The following is a 20,806-nucleotide window of genomic DNA, read 5'->3' as shown; positions in this document are numbered from 1 at the left end:
GAAGATGTGCCTGTCTGATCTCTTGTTTCTCTGCCTCAGGACCAGGGGGCTGGGGTGCAGGTAACAGGCTGGATTACTCTTACGATCACTTCCTGGATGTTGTACAAGAAACACCTCCAGGTGTGGGCAAAGCAAGATCGGCACGGATGAAAAGATCGGCCCCATCATCTGACCCCAAAATTCAGCTAATTTTTAACATCACAGGTAAGGATAAACTTTCCATTTGCCGAAAGAGTAGAAAGTGAAATTTGGGGTTGGGAAGCTCGTTCTGAACTCTTTCGTGCCTTGTGTTTATTAGGAGGTGGCCCTGGAGAGAACTAGAGAGAACGGGGCCAACTAAATGTGGCCACGGTTTGCGGTTTAGGGTCACAGATGCGTTTTCTGATCCTTGCAGTAACCAATACCTGCTTTACTTGAATGTTGACAGGATGAACTTAGACCTGTTTTAAACAGTAAGAGTATAGACTAATTCATCCTGTCATGATGAGTTCCCTCAACAGGTGATGGTAACACAGTGTCTCAGGAAAGGACTCAAACATACATATTTCGTTCTTAATACAGCCCACATGTGACCTATTTAGTGAAAACTGATTGGCCTTATTCTGAATTAATTTCTTTCTCTGAAGGACTTTAAGATACGATTTCGTTGACGGCAAAAATGAGTATTACAGTTAGCACCTAACAGACCCTTTGCGTGGGTGTGAGTGCATGTGTGTGTGAGTGTGAATGTGTGTGTGCACATGCATGTTTAATTGTGTTGTGTTTTTATCTCAGCTAGTGTGCCCCTGCCGGAGGAGAGAAATGATACCCTTGAATTGGCAAATCAGCAGCGACTCATCAAGACCTTGGAAACCATCACCAACCGCCTGAAAAACACCCTGAATAAGGAGCCCATGTACTCTTTCCAGCTTGCCTCGGAGATGGTGGTGGCTGACAGCAATTCCCTGGAGACAGAGAAGGCCTTTCTCTTCTGCAGACCGGGATCTGTGCTGAGGGGGCGCATGTGCGGTAAGCCTCCCCTGGGACCCAGCTGTTTACTGCGCCCAGGGTCAAATGGCTGGGCACAGATATTTTTCCAAGTGTGTAGAGCGAACATTGATATGAAACAGGCATTTTACATTGTTGTGTGGCTGCCACTACACCATGTTGTCTCAAGAACCTGAGTGTGCACCATTGTTGAAGACAAGCGAAGTGTTTTATGTGGGGGAAACAAATCTTATTTTCAACTCTAGTTCTTTAAACCTCATAGTGGTGCAGGAGAAATGGCTCAGCATCCACATTTGGCAGCTCACAGCCACTGGGAACATTAGCTCCAGGGGTTCTGATTCCCTCTTCTGGGTCCCACTGACACTTGTGTGCACACCACATACACACACACACGCACACATAAATAAATAAGTAAACAAAAATAAATCTTAAAAACAAATAAAGCCTCATGACATTTTATCTATTATTTCAACAATAGCCCACACATTTGACCATTTTTTGTATATCAGATACACACCTCTTCCAGTTAATCTTGTTCAGCATCTCTATGGTGTATGATTAATATTAATACACAGTATAGATGAGAAAAGTGAAGCCAGAGAGGTTAAGGACATACTCACAGAAAGTGATATAGCAGAGATTTCCAAACTACACAGCCAATTCTAAAATCTTGACTTTTTTTCAATTAGGGCAAAATTCACACAAATAAGTACAAAAAATGTACAATTAAATGGCGTTAAGTTCATTCTCAGGGTGCAACCATTACTTCTGTCTACTTTCAGAACATCTTCAAACTCTTGTCCTCACTAGTCATTCCCCACTCTTCCTCCCTATCTCCTTAACCCTACACTATACAGCTACATCACAATCTGGATTAACTCCAGCCTGATTCCTAAAGGGGCCACTGCACATGCACGCGTGTGTGTGCGCGCACACACACACACAAAGACAGTCAATGACATAAATCCCATGTTAGTCTCCCTTAAATCATGCCCTTGTATTCTGTCTGGGGAAACTCCTTTGACAGTTTTTACTGCCATCTGATGTCATTTGTGTTTTCCCTGGTGTGTCAAAATCAGCTCATCAGAGCTGTTAATATGACCCTACTCGGGTCTCTTTTCCACTCTCTGAGAATAAGCAGGAATCGTCTTGACTACTACTTCTCCCGTCTCGGTGGGGTCTTCAGACACCCTGCGCTGTGTCAGAAAGCCTGGGCCATGTCAGATAGCCTGCACATGGCAGTTTGGGGATGGAGAATTAGAAATCTGTTTTTAACAAGCACCCAGGTTCTAGTTGTAACCACGAGCGTCCCCAAGTCACCAGGCATAGAGTTCAAGCATCTCTCTTTACTAATAGCCAGATCAGTGAGTTTTTCTATTTGACCTCAGAATGTCCATGCTACTACAAGTTATAAAGTGGGCCTGTTTTCTTGGAGCCCCTGGATTAGAGGATGCCTTCATAGGATGAGAACTCCTCTAGACATGGTGAAGGCTCTTCCTCACCTGTTTCGATCCTGCCATATCGACTTGTCTCTTGTCTCTAGAAAGGACACTGTCATGGACATGTTGTTTAGTTTTATGGGAGCCTGGAGCATGCAGAGAGACAATTTAGAAAACATTTGCAATATCACAAAGCCATCACGAGCTCATCTAAATATTCATTATTTTATCCTTGTCTTCTGGCAGTTTTTTTTGTTGTTGTTAACTATGTATTTTCTATAATGCTATGGTTGGTCATAGCTTTCCTCCATTGTTTAAAGCCCTGTTATAGCAACACTAAAACTGGTCAGTAAAACTTATGCATCTCCTCAAAATAAATATCTACCACTTGGGTTTGTAGAAACATATTTCTGGAAGGTCTACTCACTATGGCTGTAAAACTCTGACAGTAAAATTTCACACATGAATAATAGTACCTAGACACAAGCTTCATAAGAAAAAAAGAACCCAAGGGTGTCATGGTGCAGGGATCTGAATTTCCTGGCTGTTTTCTCCACAGTCAACTGCCCCCTGGGAACCTATTACTCTCTGGAGCACTCCACCTGTGAAAGCTGCCTGATGGGATCCTATCAAGATGAGGAAGGGCAGCTGGAGTGTAAACTGTGTCCCCCCAGGACTCACACGGAGTATCTCCACTCGAGAAGCATCTCCGAATGCAAAGGTACAGGCTTACAGGCTTGGACTGAGACCGGCTGGATTTCGTGTCCAGTTGCAATGGGAGAAAGGTTTCTTTGTCTGTCACTTGGTCTTGTCAAGGCTCCTGCATCAAAAGATAAATTAACAGGAGACAATCAAGCTCATTGATTTAATCAACGTGTTAAGTGGCACGGGAGCCTTTAGACGTGAAGACACAGCGAACCTAGGAAATGTGTGTGTCATGCCGTGTTTGATGATGAGTTTGCTCATTGTGTCCTACCCTTCTTTCCAGCTCAGTGTAAGCAAGGCACCTACTCCTCCAGTGGGCTCGAGACCTGTGAGTCGTGTCCGCTGGGTACTTATCAACCAGAATTTGGATCCAGGAGCTGCCTCGTATGCCCAGAAACCACCACGACTGTAAAAAGAGGAGCTGTAGACATCTCTGCTTGCGGAGGTTATCATTGATGCCTCGGATGTTTATATTTATTTACATGTTAAGTTCTCTGCGTGGAGGAGTGGGATGCTTTTAACAAAACTAAATGTCCACAGTATGCGAAGAATGTAAATAACTGTCTCTTTGTGGGGAGTTCTTTTCTCTCAGCTGCTCGGCACTTCAGGATAAACAATGGGCTCTCTGTGTATAGCACAAGGCTTCTATCCCAGGCCTCAGTAATACACATGAGGCTTCCTGGTACCATAGAAATACAGGTTTCTGGGTGCTGTCCCCAGAATTTTGGTTCACTGGGTGTAACGTGCATTTCTATCTGGTACTCAGGGAATACCTACTTTTACAAGTTCGGGGATCACACTGTGGCAAACACTGGCTTCAGCACTCCACTTTGAATATGTCTAATACCCCAACTGAGTACAGTCAGCCAGCCAGTCAGCCAGCTAGAAATTCCTGGAGATGTAAACAAAACTAGAAGATTAAAAGCTTCACACTATCTCAAAACCAGAACTGAGAGTCAGTTATGGGCTGGGGAGGTGGCTCAGTCACTGAATGCTTGTTGTACAAGCATGCAGATCTAAGTTCAAATCAGCAGCACCAACGTGAGAAGCCAAACATGGCAACACACGTGTAATCTCAGAAGTGGGAGGCAGGGACAGGAGGATCTCTGGGGCTTACTGGCCAGCCATTCTTATCCACCGATGATCTCCAGGTTCAGTGAGAGACCCTGTTTTAAACAATAAGATGGATAGTGACAGAGGAAGATACACACACAGAGACACACAAATGTATACACATGCATGAACACATATACAAATGCATACACACACATGAACACATACAGATATATACATACACATGAACACATACACAAATGTATACCTACAAATGAATACATACTAATGTGTATATACATACGAACACACACACACACCAGCCTGTTGCTAGAAACTCCGAAAGTTCATTTCCCTGTAATGCTAGTGGAGCTGTGTTCACAAGGAAAGGTTGCAGGGCTGTCTCTACAGTACCACACAGAGTTGCAAGCAGGCCTGCATGGTGGCTCTTAGTGCGTCCTCCCATCCCGCTTATTCTGGCGTAAAAACCTAAAGTTTATGGCAAGCCAGAGAGTATGAAAATGGTTTCTTATTGAAAGGTTGCTGTTCCTAAGAGCCAGCCTGCTCTGTGCCAGTTCTCCAGGCTACACAGCAAGCCATGCACACACATTCTTACTGAGCTACAGCCATACACAGCTACAGCAACCAGAAAGAGACTGAGATTCCTCGCTGCTGGCCAAGTGGGCAGTTTACCTGGAGCAGTGGAAGGGTATGCCAGAGCTGCGTCTAACGAGACATTGTCCTCAGAAGTTAAGAGCCATAGGACGTAGGAGAATGGACGTTGAATGATAAGATTTATACATCTTCCCATTTGTTTAAACTGTCTCAGTGTACTAGGGTCATGGCAGATAAAAAAATTTAGACAGATTTCTTGAGTAGAGTTCATCAATGTAATTTTCACCAAGAGTCAAGAAGAGAACTTTTTAGACCGTGGTTGAAGCCCATCCCATAAAAAATGCCTGTTGAGTCAAAGCAACCTCCAATTTGTGTTTTTATTGAAAAAAATCAAAGAATCACATTATGCTTAAAATGGATTTGCTAGACACTCTTTGATTTTGTTAATATGTGAACTAATTTTGAAAGGAAGTCTGCAGGAAAATAATTCTGCCCCTGCTCCAACACCCTCCAACCACAAAACAACTGGAATTTTTGCAGGGAAGCAAGTTCGTATTTGACTTTTCTTTTCGCTTTCTAAATAAGCTTTGAGGCTTGTCTAGTGCCAGCTTTGCAATTAAGCAATTCTAGTTCCCAGAATGTGGCCGAAATTCTGGGAAATGCCCCGTGTCTCCAAGTGTTCCTAGCACAGCTAGCCACATTCTTCTCAACACGGGCGAGCAGCAGGGATAACTTAGCTCTCTCTGTGGGCTAGGGCCAGCACTATTGTACTTTACAACTGACCCTCGCAGATTCTCTCTTGGTTTCAACTTCCTTCCCTCCTTTTTCTTGTCTTTCCTTCGCTCCATCTGTCTCTCTTTCATTATTACTTTCTTTCTATATTGTTTGATGTTTAGAGATGTGTCATTCTGTATTTTGCTGAGTTTAACTTACATTTCTTAAAAAGAAAATACCTGCTGTTTCAGCCTGCTCAAAATGGTCATAATCACTATAACAACCGTATGTTATGCGTTACTACCATGCTTATACAATACAACCTGTATACGTCTTATCTTTTCTTACATACATGTCCTTTGGCTTGTGACTAAAAATCTGAAATTTCTTGGTCCCATAAACGACACCTGGTCGTCACTGTTGACGCATCCACCCCAAAGGACCAGGATTTATATTTTATGAGGACCAGAATGATACCACCTCTCGCTCTGACCCTTTAGGGTGCATTAACTGACCTCTGGCCTTGTCTTTGGAAACATATTAACTTATTCCTTTATTCATTTTTGTGTGTTTAAAGTGTGTTGCATGTGGCATGATGCTATCATACTTATATGCCCACTGTAGTCCAACAAGTTCATGCATCGCACCGTCTCTGTGGGGTGGCTCCTGAAATCTGTTCTGAATTCTGTACTTCCCAGATTACAACACAGTATTATCAAGTGTCAAATACATTTATTTAAAGGCCTAGTTTATTAAGCTCCATGGTTGTATTTGCTGTTCTTAACACCACCAATTAACAATAATTTGCAAGGTAATATTTTTCCCAGGCCATTTCGGTGTACTGTTTTATTTTTTTTTGTTTTTTTTTTGTTTTGTTTTGTTTGTTTTTTCGAGACAGGGTTTCTCTGTGGCTTTGGAGCCTGTCCTGGAACTAGCTCTCTAGACCAGGCTGGTCTCGAACTCACAGAGATCCGCCTACCTCTGCCTCCCGAGTGCTGGGATTAAAGGCGTGCGCCACCATCGCCCGGCTTCGGTGTACTGTTTTAAATTTGACTTATTATTATCAATATTACTACTAATATTGGTAGTAAAGGAAATTGCTGCATTCTTTCCCCATGGCCAGGACATTAACACATGCATGTTCTATGTATGTTTAGCTTTATATTATGTACTAAATCATACTGCAATGAAAACATGTGCCTTTGTTTACTGAATATATAAAGATGTACCGTTTTTCAATTTTCTTTTTTCTTCTTTCTTTAATTTTTTGAGGCAGGGCTCTGTGCAACAGCCCTGGCTATTCTGGAACTCACTCTGTAGACCAGGCTGGTCTGGAATTCACAGACATCCACCTGCTTCTGCCTCCCAAGTGCTGGGATTAAAGGCGTGCGTCACCACCACCCAGTTCCATTTTTTGTCTTATACTATCAGCTGGCAAATTGAACTAGGTGTCTGGGACTTCCTTTTTCAATAGAAAGAGGGGATGCAAGTGTTTCAATAGCTTTCTTACAAGCAACAGCTAGGGAACTTATCTGAAATGTAGAGTCATCTCACACACACACACACACAGACAATCTTCTTTTTTCCTTTATAGTGCCTTGTCCAGTAGGAGAATTCTCCCGCTCTGGGCTCACACCCTGCTATCCATGCCCTCGAGACTATTACCAGCCCAACGCAGGGAAGTCCTTCTGCCTAGCTTGTCCCTTTTATGGAACCACAACCATCACTGGTGCCACGTCTATCACGGATTGCTCAAGTGAGTTCTCAGACTTTATGCCGGGGTCTTGCCTGTGCCTCTCTGGTCTCTTCTGTGCTGAGCATCACCATCTCAGGTGGACTCGTAAATCAATTTTAGTACACTTATTATTTACGTACTCGTTTGTGTGCATGCATGTGTGCGCATGCATGTGTGCGCATGCATGTGTATGTCTGTGCACATGTGTGCCTATAAACACGTGTATCCAACAACACTCATGTGGAGGGCAAACACCAGCTTACAGGAATCATAACTTACAGCTTTCACCATGTGTGTCCTGGGATTGAACTCAGGCCACCATTCTTGATGGCAAGTGCTTTTACTCATGGAGCCGTCCTACCAGCCCCTTTTATGATCTTTTTGATGACAAGACTGGAAGAATTATTTTGGAAACTTTGCACTTGGTAACTTCCAAGTGTCTCTCTCAGAGTCTTGGATAGAAGGACATGCCACCCATGGCTGCTTTCCTGTTTAGTAGTACTGAAATAGAATACTTGCGGCGTGACTCACTCTGCAACCAGATCTTACCCTCAGTATGTGGAGAGCGTTTAATTACGAGCCTCACCCATCACCTGCTGACAGTTTTGCCTGTTTGTCTTGTTAGGTTTTAGCTCCACTTTCTCTGCAGCAGAAGAAAGCATAGTGCCCCTTGCAGCTCCTGGATACACCCAGAAGAAGTATGAAGTCGGCAGCCAGGCGAGTCTGACCCCTGCACGGAGCATTGTTATTGATGGGGCGCTTAGAAACTAATTTGCTATTTTACATAACATAGAAAGCTGTGCGTGAAACCTTCATCAGGTTATGAATACTGTATAGGAATATTTAGTTATGATTCTTAATAAGCACTTTCAAAAAGTGCAACATTTAGTACCAAAAATTGGAGTTGTTTTCCCTGAAAAGCCTGCTCAACAGTATGTAGATGTGGGAGGCTTTGATCCAACTAATTGGACCATTATTGTATTTAGCATAACTAAACTAATTGCTTTTCTTGTGTGTGTGTGTGTGTATGTGTGTGTGTGTGCGTGTATGTGAGTGTGTGTATGTGCCTATGTGCATGCATGTATGTGTGTGTTTTTTTTTTAAATAGAGATGACATTGTGGGTAGATTCTGCCATTACTCTTAATTCATCTTACCTAAGGGTCATAAGTCCCTTGCAACTGACATTTTTTTAAACCAATGATACTATATATCTTCTGCCAAACTCCTACAGACCAATGGAGGAAGCTGCAAGGGCTCCCTACATCGCATTTGAAAACGAGCTCGCTGAGCACAGACATCTGTCGGAACTGCTAAAGTAGTGATGTGATGGAGTCCACAGGCCACTTTTAAATAAGAACGTATGGATGTCACATTGGAGGCTCTGTTTTACCTGGCCTTGGTTGAGCCCTGTACTTCCTGTATTTCAAAGACATCTCTAATGGAGATGCAACCAGCATGCAACATGCAACTGGCATGCAACATGCAATATGCAACCAGCTCTTAGGAACACTGCATACATCGACCTCACTGAAGTATCATCATTTGAGCCCATGCATAGCAGCTCCTACGATACAGCAGTGACCTAGCTAGCTTGAATGAACTCACCTGGAAGCCACATGGCAACGTTAAGGCCCCTAGGTAGAGGTGCTCTGAAATGAACCGAGAGCTTTTCTGTGATACATGTCTTCTGCCCTGGTAGGTCTTTCACGAATGCTTCTTAAACCCTTGCCACAATAGTGGGACCTGCCAACAGCTCGGCCGTGGTTATGTCTGTCTCTGCCCACTCGGATATACAGGTAACATAAAGGAATGCTAATTTTAACACATTTTATGTGAAATTGGTGTAGCTATTGAGTCAGACTTTGAAATACTTAACACAGATTATAAGACATGTTAGGCCATGTTTGTGAGGAGAAATATTGGGTTGAACAAGGTAAAAGGTGTGCAGAGTTAACAGCTTTTCTGTGCACAGTTTGGAGAAAAAGAAGAAACTCTTCACTATGAAAGCTGACACTATATCTAGGGGGGGGTTAATTGGAATACAGTCCCCAGTCATGTCCAAGGTTTTGTTCTAACACAAATTAAAGGCATAACACTCAACTTTGTCCAACACAAACATTTTAGAACAAATTCCTGGCTTCTCTCCTTGGTTACTCAAGAATGGAAGTTCTTGTTCATAGACGAGAATTGTTACTTTGTTTCTAGCTTCAGAAGAACTCCATGACTCCAGACTAGAGATTGTAGGAATAAGTAAGAATTATTTTTTACTTGCTGTTTGGTTCACTTTACCAATGTGTTCAGAAACAATTTTAGGAGAAAATAAATGATAGTTTTAATTGCAATTAATTTAAGACAATCCCTTATTTTCTCTAAATGGGTTTTTTGCTTCAAAAAAGTATGCAATGAATTCTGAAAGTTTTTCATGGAAAATTATATTTAAGTAGAATTCACCAAAAAAGTAATAAGCAAAAAGAAAACTGGAAACAAAAGATAGCCAGAGGCTAGCAAGAATATTGGCATTTCATTTATCACAGTTGACTCATGTATATGTGTTCTTGAAGAAAAAAAAAAGTTCTGACGTTTCATAGGATATATGGAATTTGCAAAGCACGGTGGTACATGGCTTTAATCCCAGCATTGGGAGGCAGAGAACAGGGGATCTCTCTGAATTCAGGGCCAACTCGGTCTACAAAGTGAGTTCTAGGACAGCCATGGACACACAGTGAGATCCTATCTTAATAGACAGAAAGGAAGGGAGGGCAGGAGGGGGTAGTTTTTTTTTATCTGAGAATTCTACACTTCAGTGGTAGTTAAAGGTGTATAGGATAGAGCATCTCATCCATTAGTGCATGCCGTAGTCATTTGGAAGGCTTGCCAAGCTGCAGATCGCTGGGCCCTGCAGAGTCTGGCAGTGCCAGCATTTCCGATTCAGTAGTGTAGGGTATGACTTGAAATGCAGTGTTTCTCTTCTGTCTGAAGGTGATGCTGATGCTGAAGATCACAGTCCCCTGGTAGGGAAGGTTTCTAGCAGGGCTAGCGCAGACATCCTGTGTGTACCCTATGGGAAGACAATGCGCACTATAGGGCGTCTGGTTTATGAGCTAAGATTTAGAGAAACTTGACCCCTCCTCACCCCTTGAGCCAGGTGACCTTGGTAGCAGCACTATATAGTTTTGTGGGTTTTGATTTATGGTTATCATAATTTATGGCTTCTATTTAATCACTGCAAACTTCCCTCTCCATCCTCTTAATGTTTTAAGATATTTAGCTGTTTTCCATGTAGTTTTGTAAGGTATCTTAAATCAAATCTATGTGGAAACATGAAGTGCCTTCATTAAACATGACTGGATGGTAGCTCTTCCTTTTAGGTCTAGATTATGAAGATCATTGCTCTCAAGTGATCACGCATGTTTAATACTCCCTTATTTGGATTTATCATTCAGTGTTTGGTCTGCGTTTTAGGCTTAAAGTGTGAAACAGATATTGATGAATGCAGCTCACTGCCTTGCCTCCACGGTGGAATTTGTACAGACCAAGTTGGGGGATTCACCTGTGAGTGCCCATCAGGTTATGTAGGTAAGGAGCAAGATCAGTGTCTTTACAATATAAGCCGAGTCTTGTTTTGGATTATGTGTGTACATTTGGAAAGGGCTCATTATTATTATATTATATTATATTATATTATATTATATTATATTTATTATGAGAACAAGGTATCAATTTGTCCATATGAAACTGATTATGGCTTATAAAATGCTAAAATGGGCAGACCTAGTTCCTTCTTTATCTACAACATGTGCGACTTCAGAACCTCCAAATGTCCCTGAGCCTGTTTTTCTGGTTCCTAAGTGGAGATGAGGAAGTGAGATGGGACTTTGTCCTCAGGGAATGCCAGACCAGGACCAGGACCTCTCCACTGTCACCTCACTGAAATCGTGAACTTTGTGTATGTGTGTGTCTATGTGTGTGTGTGTGTGTGTGTGTGTGTGTGTGTGTGGTTGTTCCTCCAGACCAGTCACTTTTGTCACTACAGGCTCTACTCTCACACTCAAAGGGTGCATCGTATTTACGTCAGAGAGCTGCAGCCCTTCCATAGCCTCCCTCTAAAATCGTTCAGAACATCACCCTCACTGTCAGTTCCCTTGTTGAATTTCATCATAATGATTCTAGTATTGATAATAGAGTCTTATGGAACAGAATGTGTATCAGCCTTTCTCTTCTGTGCCACCAACCAGCTCCCAAATCAAGACACGGAGACGTCGTATTAATTATGAATACTTGGCCTTATCTTAGCTCTTAATCTGTTTGTCTTTGTCTACATTCTGCCTCGGGGATTTTTACCTTTTTCTCCATCTGTATGTCTTTCGCTGCTTCTCAAGTCTGACTGGCTGGAGGCCGCCTGACTCCTGATCCTGCTCTTTTCCTTCTTGTTCCCTCGTCCTTATTCTCTCTCGGGCCTAGATTTCTCCTCCTACTTATTCTCTCTGCACGCCAGACCTGCCTATCCCTCTCCTGCCTAGCTATTGGCTGTTCAGCCTTTTAATAGACCAAATGTGTTACATTTCTGGCTACATGTTTTTCGAAATTCAAATATGGAAGGTAAATATTTGTATCCATGTATTTGGCCAAGAGCAAAAACTTTCACAGGCTCATTGGCCATGATTTCCGGTCACTCCATTGTCATTCTAAACAGCTTATTTGAACAAAATTGAATGTTTTCTCCAGCTCAGAGATTCTGTGATTTTTTGCAGGCCAGCTATGTGAAGAAAACATAAATGAGTGTAGCTCCAGCCCTTGCTTGAATAAAGGAACCTGCACGGATGGCTTGGCCGGCTACCACTGTACCTGTGTGAGGGGATATGCTGGTAAGAAGTCTGCGGTTCTCTCCTTTGTCTCGAAATTCTGTAAATAAAAATTAGTGTGTCTACTAATACAATATCTAAATATTATCCTTGGATTTTATGAACACACTACTGGAGATAAGTCATACAAATGATGTTCACTCAATGAATGTAAATTGATGCAAAATGTGATATTTTGCAAACTTAGGAAGGCAGTGTGGTTAAAGACATACGTACTTCATTTTTAGGGAAAAAGTCCGAGGGGTAAAATGCTAATGAAGGAAAAACATGAGCTCAAAGAAACGAAGAAAAGGGGAACTAATTTATTGTCCTTTTAAACATTATTTCAGTTCGATGTCCATTGCTAACCATAGTTTCAGAAGGAAGATAAACTAAGCTAAGTATCAAAACTCCAAAGTCCTGAAATGACCCACGAACTCAGGGCTATTCAAAGGGGCACCATGAGCAGGCTAATGGCCATGGCTCTGCAGCCCCTCTTCTGTGGGTGCACCCAAGGAGTCCCATTTGGCTCAGTTTTCCTCCGGAGGGAAATCATCCGAGCTCTTTCTCGTCCTCACCCCTCCCAGGTGTGCACTGTGAGACGGACATCAATGAATGCCATTCGAGCCCCTGCCTAAATAACGCAGTTTGTAAAGACCAAGTTGGCGGGTTCTTGTGCAAATGCCCACCTGGATTTCTGGGTACTCGGTGTGAAAAAAATGTGGACGAGTGTCTCAGCCATCCGTGCCAAAACGGAGCCACGTGTAAGGATGGAGCCAACAGTTTCAGGTAAAAGGCCAAGTGTAGAGTTTCGCTTCGTTTGTTTCCCTGACTGAGCCGTCACTGTTCAGTCTCAGAAAAACATTAGCTGCAAAGCCCCCAGTCAGATATCCTCACATGCCCACCCAAAGATAGGCACAGTAGAAGCTCACCACCACTTGCAATGCAAAGCTAAGCCAAGATGTGAGCCTATAGTTTTTGTTGTTGTTGTTGCTTTATTGGTGTGTGTGTGTGTGTGTGTGTGTGTATGTGTTTCTCTGTGTATGTGTGTCTATGTGTTTCTCTGTGTGTGTGTGTCTATGTGTCACCTTCAGAGCATCGTCAAAGACAGCTCTAGGTGAATGTGCTAGTGTTGATGATATGACCTCCTTAAGGAAAGTATTCCAATCACACAGAAAATTGCAAAGAATAAAAATGTGACTTCAGCTCTGTGGTTAGCAAATATTGCAGTTGACCTTATTTGATTCGTACCCTTTTTAAGGAATACTTTCTAAATATAGAATTGGATATACTTTGTACACACACACACACACACGTTCTCATCCCTAGTGTCAACCAATATTGTGAAGTTCCTATATAGGCAGATAGAACTCACTTATGTTTTATATTTATTGCCTAAATCACATTCCTGAGCAGCCTACAGTGTGTCAGATGTTAGACAAGTGGATCACACCATTTGTCACTTGTCACCCAGCATTGTTTTCAAGTATTGTCAAGTAGATGCATTTGCCGTGGTTCGTTTGTCATAACGGCTGCTTAGTATCCATGACGTGAGTGTACCGGGGCGTGCTCTCCCATCTGTCCCTCTAGAGCGCTGTCGTCACGGACACAGGATGCAGGATGTGCAGCTCTCGTGCAGTGTAGTAGATGCACAGGGCTCTGGTGGACAGGCTCTCAACCGCCCTTGACGCTGTGAAATTGGGATTCTAATTTCCATCTCAGACTTTCTGTTTCACAACGCGGTGGTCGGCACTTGTCATCATGGGATGTATTTTTTATTGGAGTGTGTTTAGACAACTGGTTGTGGCCACAAAGAGTAAGAATGAGGTTGAGACTCCCACGCCACCCGAGTGACAGCAGTGCTTCCTTGAGTGATGTAACTGCCGTAGCAAACTTTAACTTATCAGCACAGTGGGAATGACGTCAGCAAAGTGGGAATGGCGTCAACAATGTGGGGATGATGTCAGCGTAGGGGGAATGAAGTCAGCACAGTGGGAATGATGTCAGCACATTGGGAATGACATCATTATTGTGTGGGTGATGTCATCACAGTGGGAGTGACGTTGGCATGGTGGGAATGATGCCAACATTATGTTATTGCTACAGAACTGGCATAATAAACTAAAAGGCATTAGAATAAGACCTGAACTATACATGTATCCCTAGGAATTTCTGCGGGGAAAGAGCTCACATAAACCAGATTTCACTTGGATCAGAATTCCTTTTTACTTTATTTTGTTCTGTTTATGATGCAGAGTGTCTTAAGGGTGTTCAGTCACAATCAGATGAAAGGGAAAATTAGACGCAACTTCAGTGCTTTCTGGATTACAGGATAGGTTTCAGCATTTCAGTCTTCCAAGTCTTCTGAGACAGGTTGTCCTAAGACAGGGACACAGTTTCTCTAATGGCTCCTCTAATGGTTCCTGGTGCTGCATTCTATTTTCTTCCAGATGCCAGTGCCCAGCAGGCTTCACGGGGCCACACTGCGAACTGAACATCAATGAATGTCAGTCCAACCCATGTAGGAACCAGGCCACCTGCGTGGATGAGCTGAACGCATACAGTTGTAAATGTCGGCCAGGATTTTCAGGCCACAGGTGTGAGACAGGTATGTATGAACTTGGGTGTGAGACAGGTGTGCATGAACTCAGGTGTGAGACAGTGTATAAGAACTCAGGTGTGAGACAGGTGTGCATGAACTCAGGTGTGAGACAGTGTATAAGAACTCAGGTGTGAGACAGGTGTGTATGAACTCAGGTGTGAGACAGGTGTGTATGAACTCAGGTGCAAGACAGGTGTGTATGAACTCAGGTGTGAGACAGGTGTGTATGAACTCAGTGTGAGATAAGTGTATATGAACTCAGGTGTGAGACAGATGTGTATGAACTCAAGTATGAGACAGGTGTGTATAAACTCGGGCATGAGACAGGTGTGTATGAACTCAAGCGTGAGACAGGTGTGTATGAACTCGGGTTTGAGACAGGTGTGTATGAACTCGAGCATGGAACAGGTGTGTATGAACTCGGGCATGAGACAGGTGTGTATGAACTCAGAATGACTGATAGCATTATTTAGTATAATTATAGAACAGGGCCAACTTTGGCCTATGCCATGTACTGCCCACACACCAGAGGCTCTGCTAAGCACCTGGCCCTTATTTCATCTTCATGGCCATCTATAAGCTGGGTACTGTGTCCTTATCCCCACCAGTGTGGATGGCGAAACTGAAGCTTAGACATCTAGGAGGGAAATGCAGAAAACCATTTGACAGAGCCTTCCATGTTTCCCTTCTAGCCTTCTGCATGCACCCAGGCTCTGCCACACACCAGCTGTTCAATTATTATGTCTCCTCCTCCTTTCTCCTTGTCTTCCTTCTTTGTGCTCTTGAAGGTGTGTGTATGCGTGTGTGCATGTATGTGTGCATACATGTGAGAGTAGAAGCCAGAAATCAATGTCAAAGGCTTTCCACTTTATTTCTTTTTGAGATGGAGTCTCTCGCTAAACCAAGGGCTCACTGTCTAGACTGGAAAACCAATGAGCTCACTCTCTAGACTGGCAAACCAATGAGCTCACTGTCTAGACTGGAAAACCAATGAACTCACTGTCTAGACTGGAAAACCAATGAGCTTACTGTCTAGACTGGCAAACCAATGAGTACTAGGGATCCCTCCATCTCTGCCTCCCAACCCTGGGATTATAGACGTGCCACCCTGTCTGGGTTTTTATGTGGGTGCTACGGTTGGGAAATCATGTCCTCAAGCTTGCATAAGCTGGCACTTGACACACTAAGCCAGTGGTTCTCAACCTTCCTGGTGCTGCAGCCATTTAATACAGTTCCTCATGTTGTGGGGACCCCCAACCATAAAATTATTTCATTGCTACTTCATAACTGTAATTTTGCTACTGTTATGAACCGTGATTAAAGACCTGTGTTTTCCAATGGTCTTAGGCAACCTTGTGACCCACAGGTTGAGAACCATTGCACTAAACTCTCACCCCTCAACCCCAATCTTGTTAATTTTAATGGAATTTTCACAATAGAAAGTTGAAAAATTGCAGTTACATAAATTTATTGGACTATGAAGAGCACGTTATGACTTATGAATACGATGTAAAATATTTGAATCAATCTAGTTTTATTTATTACCCCAATTGCTTCGTATGTTTTGTTGGGAGAATGATTAAAGTGTTCTCTCAGCCATCTGGAGTTGTGTGTTTGCTGTTATTAACCATATTTAACATGTAATGAAGTTGACCTCAAGCAAATGAACCAAACGAGTATCATCTCTGAGACTGTGAACTTCTAATTATCATCTCTATTTCTTCCATGTGTCTAGAAAGGATACTTTTAAAAGCCATGTGGCTTAGGCAATGAAGACTGAGAGACAGCTAGGTCAGAGAGGCAATAAATCAATGCTAATCTCCTCCCCCCCACACACACAGGAGACAGAAGTCTTTGTGATAGAGCAGGCTTTGCAGAGCTGAACAGGGGAAGAACTGAGCTGTTCGTCAGCTATGGAAAAGGCAGACGCCTGCGTGAGGGCAGATGCTGCCCCTGAGTTAGCCTCTCCCTCCTCTGTAGCCTCAACCCCTCGCTCCCCACAGTCCTTCCCATCAGAGTCCACTCCCTTATCAGCTCTCAGCCTTTCTACCCCTACAACCCTGTTCTTCTGCTCCCTTGCACAGCTGTTATTATATCTACACACTAGTTAAATATATATAGATTAAATACATATATTTCATAAGAACTCTCTGTTTAATTTTGAAATCACTTCTGCTCAACATCTTCATAGTTAGCTTCTTTGGAGCTTCTTGCCCACTGCTTTCCCCAGACAGCTGGAAGTGCACAGGAATGCCACATTCTGCACACCCTCCTTATTTGTTGCAGAACAGCCTTCAGGCTTTAACCTGGATTTTGAAGTGTCTGGCATCTATGGGTATGTCATTCTGGATGGAGTGCTTCCATCTCTCCGTGCTATCACCTGCGCCTTCTGGATGAGATCCTCTGACGTCATCAACTATGGGACGCCAATCTCCTATGCTCTTGATGGTGACAAAGACAACACCTTCCTCCTGACCGATTATAATGGGTAAGCAGAAATGTTAGGATGGATGTGGCGGGGAAGGCTTCTCCTGACACCAGGTTAGAACTGAATCCTGCATAGGGCTCACCTTCTGACACTGAGGTTGGGAACGAGGGTACTTGGAGGATTGATTGACAGCAGTCAGCTAGAACTCCTAAACAAGCTCTATGGGAAAACAAGCATGGGTGTTGTCATGGGTATTGTTTTAGTTTACCTTAACAACGCCCGGAGGAAACACTGCCCCTTCTATAAACAGCAAAACAACATTTCAAAAAGTCTAAATAATTTGCCATGCCCTGCCCCCTACAAGTCATCTCTTGGGAAGGTCAGGTCTAACTCTCAAGAGACTGATACTCTTTTTTACCTAGCAGGACATCCAAAGATTAGGGTCATCAGCAACACTTGTCTGTGGGAGACAGGTGTGTTGGGTAAGAACCAGCGCGCAGCCCCAAGGGGGCGGGCATTCTGTATTCCTTTAAGAGCAATTGAATCTAACTCCAGAGTCCTTCCCTCTACACTGTCTGTAAAGTCATTCCAGTTGTATCTAGAGTTTTGTTGATGAGCCACGAACTTGGACAGCCCCCACCACTGGTGGCCTGTCCACACTAGTCATGTGGAGCTGCCCCCCGGCTTAGCTTCTGTCGTCCTATGAAGACCCTCCACTCTTTCCCACACTTGCCTTCCTCAGTGAGGCTGCAAGTCCAGCCCTTGTTCCGCAGGGCCCTTTCTTCTCAGGTTCACCCATCATGTTGGCCTAATGAACCTCCCAGTGTGAGGGCCGTTGTGCCAGATCACAGCCAAGACAGGTTTCTAATAGCCCCTGCCAGGGACCAGGCCTTAGTTTCGGTTTATTGGAGGTGGCTGGAGCTAAGCAAACAGTTCTCAAGGAAAACCACAACTCAGGAACAACCAATCAACAGGCGCACCCTTGACCTTCTGCTGGCTCAGCAGGTGATCACAGTCTCCTGATAACTAAAGATAGCTTTCCCTACCCTCCTGCTGGAAAGTTCCTTACCACTATATCCCCTAGACTATTCTCCCCTCACCAATCAGCCCCCAGACTAATTTCCACCCACCAATCAGCCCCCAGACTAATCTCTCCTCTCTGGAATTCCCTTAATCTGGTTTAAAAGGAGCCTGTGGGTTTCTGTTGTGGTCACCACGTGCTACCCCAACATGTTGGAATTAATAAAGCATTTTTGCTTGTTCCATATGTGACTGGTGGTCTTTTGTGGGACTTCTCATGGGCCCTACCAACTGGAACCTTCCTTCTTCTCAAGCTAGGGGACTCTCATTATTTTGGTAGAAACCTCATCAAACACAAGTCTTCTTAGTGAACTTCAACTTTCAGGGAGAAAAACAATCAAGGCATTGGCCAGCACTTGAGGTAAAATGTACATAAAGTGATGAACTGTTGCCTGCTTGGCTAGAGAGAGGCAAGGGGAAAACATGTAGAGCAGAAAGAGTGTGGCAAGAATATTCCTCTCCTGTGGATGCTGCTGCTAGTGCCTGAGAAGACTTATTCTCCCCCTCTGCTTTCCACCAACATCTCCATTTGCCTTTGGACACTTTCCACTCTTTACTGTCTTTACACGGCTCCCCTGAGTGGTGGGGGTCTCTGTAACCTTCTTTTGGTTCTTTTATTTGGGTGGATGTATTTGGGTTTCCTTATGACCAGTTTGACAACTGCCTTAGTCTGTTCAGGCTAATATAAAAAGCCTATGATCAAGGTCGTGGCGGAATCAGTGACTTGGAAGAGCCCCTTGCTGGTTCCCAGAGTCTCCCCAGAATGTTCTTCCTGTGTCCTCAAAGGCTGAGGCAGCAAGGGGTTGGTTCCTTCTGACCTCTTCTGAAGCTACGGTAATCCTGTTCAGAGGGCCCTGTGCTCAGGACCTGGTCACCCCCAAAGGCCTCTCTTCTTATACTGACAGATTGTTGGTTAGGACTTTGAACACACAGTTTTTGAGGGAACACAGATACCCAGGTGATAGTAGAAGCCCTGAAACATACTATCTTCCTATGGATATCAGAAGTTTGCTCCTGGTTTTGGAAAACACCTATTCTCGAGGAAGGCTCTCAGACATTTCAGCAGCTCCTGCTCCTTCTTGACTTTCCAAAGGGCAGTAAATTGTTTCAATTATCTTGGCTTATCCTAAGATTTTTCTCACTAATCAGTGTTTACATTGATTGAGCTAGAATTTAGTGTAATTAGTAACTCAAATGTTATTCTTCTAAAATATTATGAGATGGAGGGAGGAATGACTAATAGATTACACAAGTTACTTCACACGTGCATACACACCCACACACAAATACACACATGAGATAAAGTGTAACATGCCCCAGGGAAAGAACCGAGTGACCATTGACTATATTCCCTGGAATCTTTCTCTCCTCAGCTGGGTCCTTTACGTGAATGGAAAAGAAAAGATCACCAACTGCCCCTCCGTAAATGATGGCTCTTGGCATCATATTGCAATCACATGGACAAGCACTGGAGGAGTCTGGAGGGTCTATATCGATGGGAAATTATCTGACAGTGGTACCGGCCTCTCCATTGGCAAAGCCATACCTGGTATGTTTTAGTAAAATGAGTACGTGTGTGTGAGACTCTGGAGGCAGCCGTGCTTTCACAGACATGACGTTGGCCAGCTTTGTGGTCAATGCTTACAGACAAAGATCCACAGTTATGTCTCTCACCAACCATCAGCTGTCTAGACTGTAGCTGTCAGACCCTTTTCGCGAGTGAAGTGCATGACTGTGTAAGCAATGCCTTTGGGGATGTTGGTTTGACCAAGAAGCAAGCTGAGCTAAGAGTGTTTATTAAGCTGTCTTCTGAGGAAGTGATTGGTTATTGATGGACCCTCCTTGCTTGCTTACTGTTTTTGAGGGACTTTCTGTTTTGTTTTGGGACTGTGTATATAAGCTGAGACATGGCACATTTTCCAGCTTTTGTGTCCTTTCTCAGGTAGAACTCTTTCATCTGAAGTCACTTTGAATATTCAGGGAGCTTTCATTTGAAAATTACCAAAAACTTCCTTGGCAAGAAAGTTGACCTGTGTAGATACCGCCATGGAAGAGCTGTGTAGATGTCATTATCCTTCACTTTCCTCATGTTTCCAATACTTAAAAACAGTAGGTAAAATAAAAATCAACTAAAATAACTTAAATATTAAAAATGAATGATTATCTTCTAGAAGCAAGTTATACTGAACCAAGGTAAATATAATAATTATATAACAAAAGATCAACCCTCATGGAAACATGATGAGATCGCCTTTGCAAGGCCGCAAAACAGATGTTTAATTTGTATTTTAGGAGCTATGTCCCTTCTTTTTTTTACTTTATAATACTAAAAGATAATAGAAATGGCATTAAAATTCATTTATTTATGACAATAGAGAACATGTACTGAGAACCTGCCCCCAAGTAAGGTCAACACTCATGAAAGTACTGAATATCTAATGGTAAGCAAAAACTCATGTCATCACTGTCCTCTAAAAGGCTTTAAATGATGGTAGAAGGGTGATATATTGTTTTGGATCCGTAATCCCATGCAGTTCAAGCTGAAGTAATCACTGTCAAGGAATGGGACATAGCTCCATGACAGCCCACAGTCATGGAACTGGATA

At 43.3% G+C, this 20,806-nt stretch overlaps 1 protein-coding gene across 1 annotated transcript in view; it reads left to right on the top strand.

Moving 5' to 3' along the window:
* Svep1 (sushi, von Willebrand factor type A, EGF and pentraxin domain containing 1) overlaps positions 1-20,806 on the top strand; it is a 154,486-nt gene that overhangs the window by 87,484 nt on the left and 46,196 nt on the right. Inside the window, exons 15-27 of the mRNA XM_041657727.1 lie at positions 40-204; positions 775-1,008; positions 2,986-3,147; positions 3,415-3,576; positions 7,108-7,269; positions 7,874-7,965; positions 8,949-9,045; positions 10,712-10,825; positions 12,001-12,114; positions 12,678-12,879; positions 14,541-14,698; positions 16,979-17,180; positions 19,574-19,749. Coding sequence (XP_041513661.1) covers positions 40-204; positions 775-1,008; positions 2,986-3,147; positions 3,415-3,576; positions 7,108-7,269; positions 7,874-7,965; positions 8,949-9,045; positions 10,712-10,825; positions 12,001-12,114; positions 12,678-12,879; positions 14,541-14,698; positions 16,979-17,180; positions 19,574-19,749 — 2,040 coding nt within the window. The remainder of the gene's footprint in view (positions 1-39; positions 205-774; positions 1,009-2,985; positions 3,148-3,414; positions 3,577-7,107; positions 7,270-7,873; positions 7,966-8,948; positions 9,046-10,711; positions 10,826-12,000; positions 12,115-12,677; positions 12,880-14,540; positions 14,699-16,978; positions 17,181-19,573; positions 19,750-20,806) is intronic.

Source organism: Microtus oregoni, unplaced genomic scaffold (genome assembly GCF_018167655.1).
Source record: "Microtus oregoni isolate MIOR12 unplaced genomic scaffold, Mior012 000008F_ref0000371, whole genome shotgun sequence".
NCBI classification, from domain to species: Eukaryota; Metazoa; Chordata; class Mammalia; order Rodentia; family Cricetidae; genus Microtus; species Microtus oregoni.
Note: the sequence above shows the minus strand (reverse complement) of the source record. Positions and strands in the feature narration are given on the sequence as shown.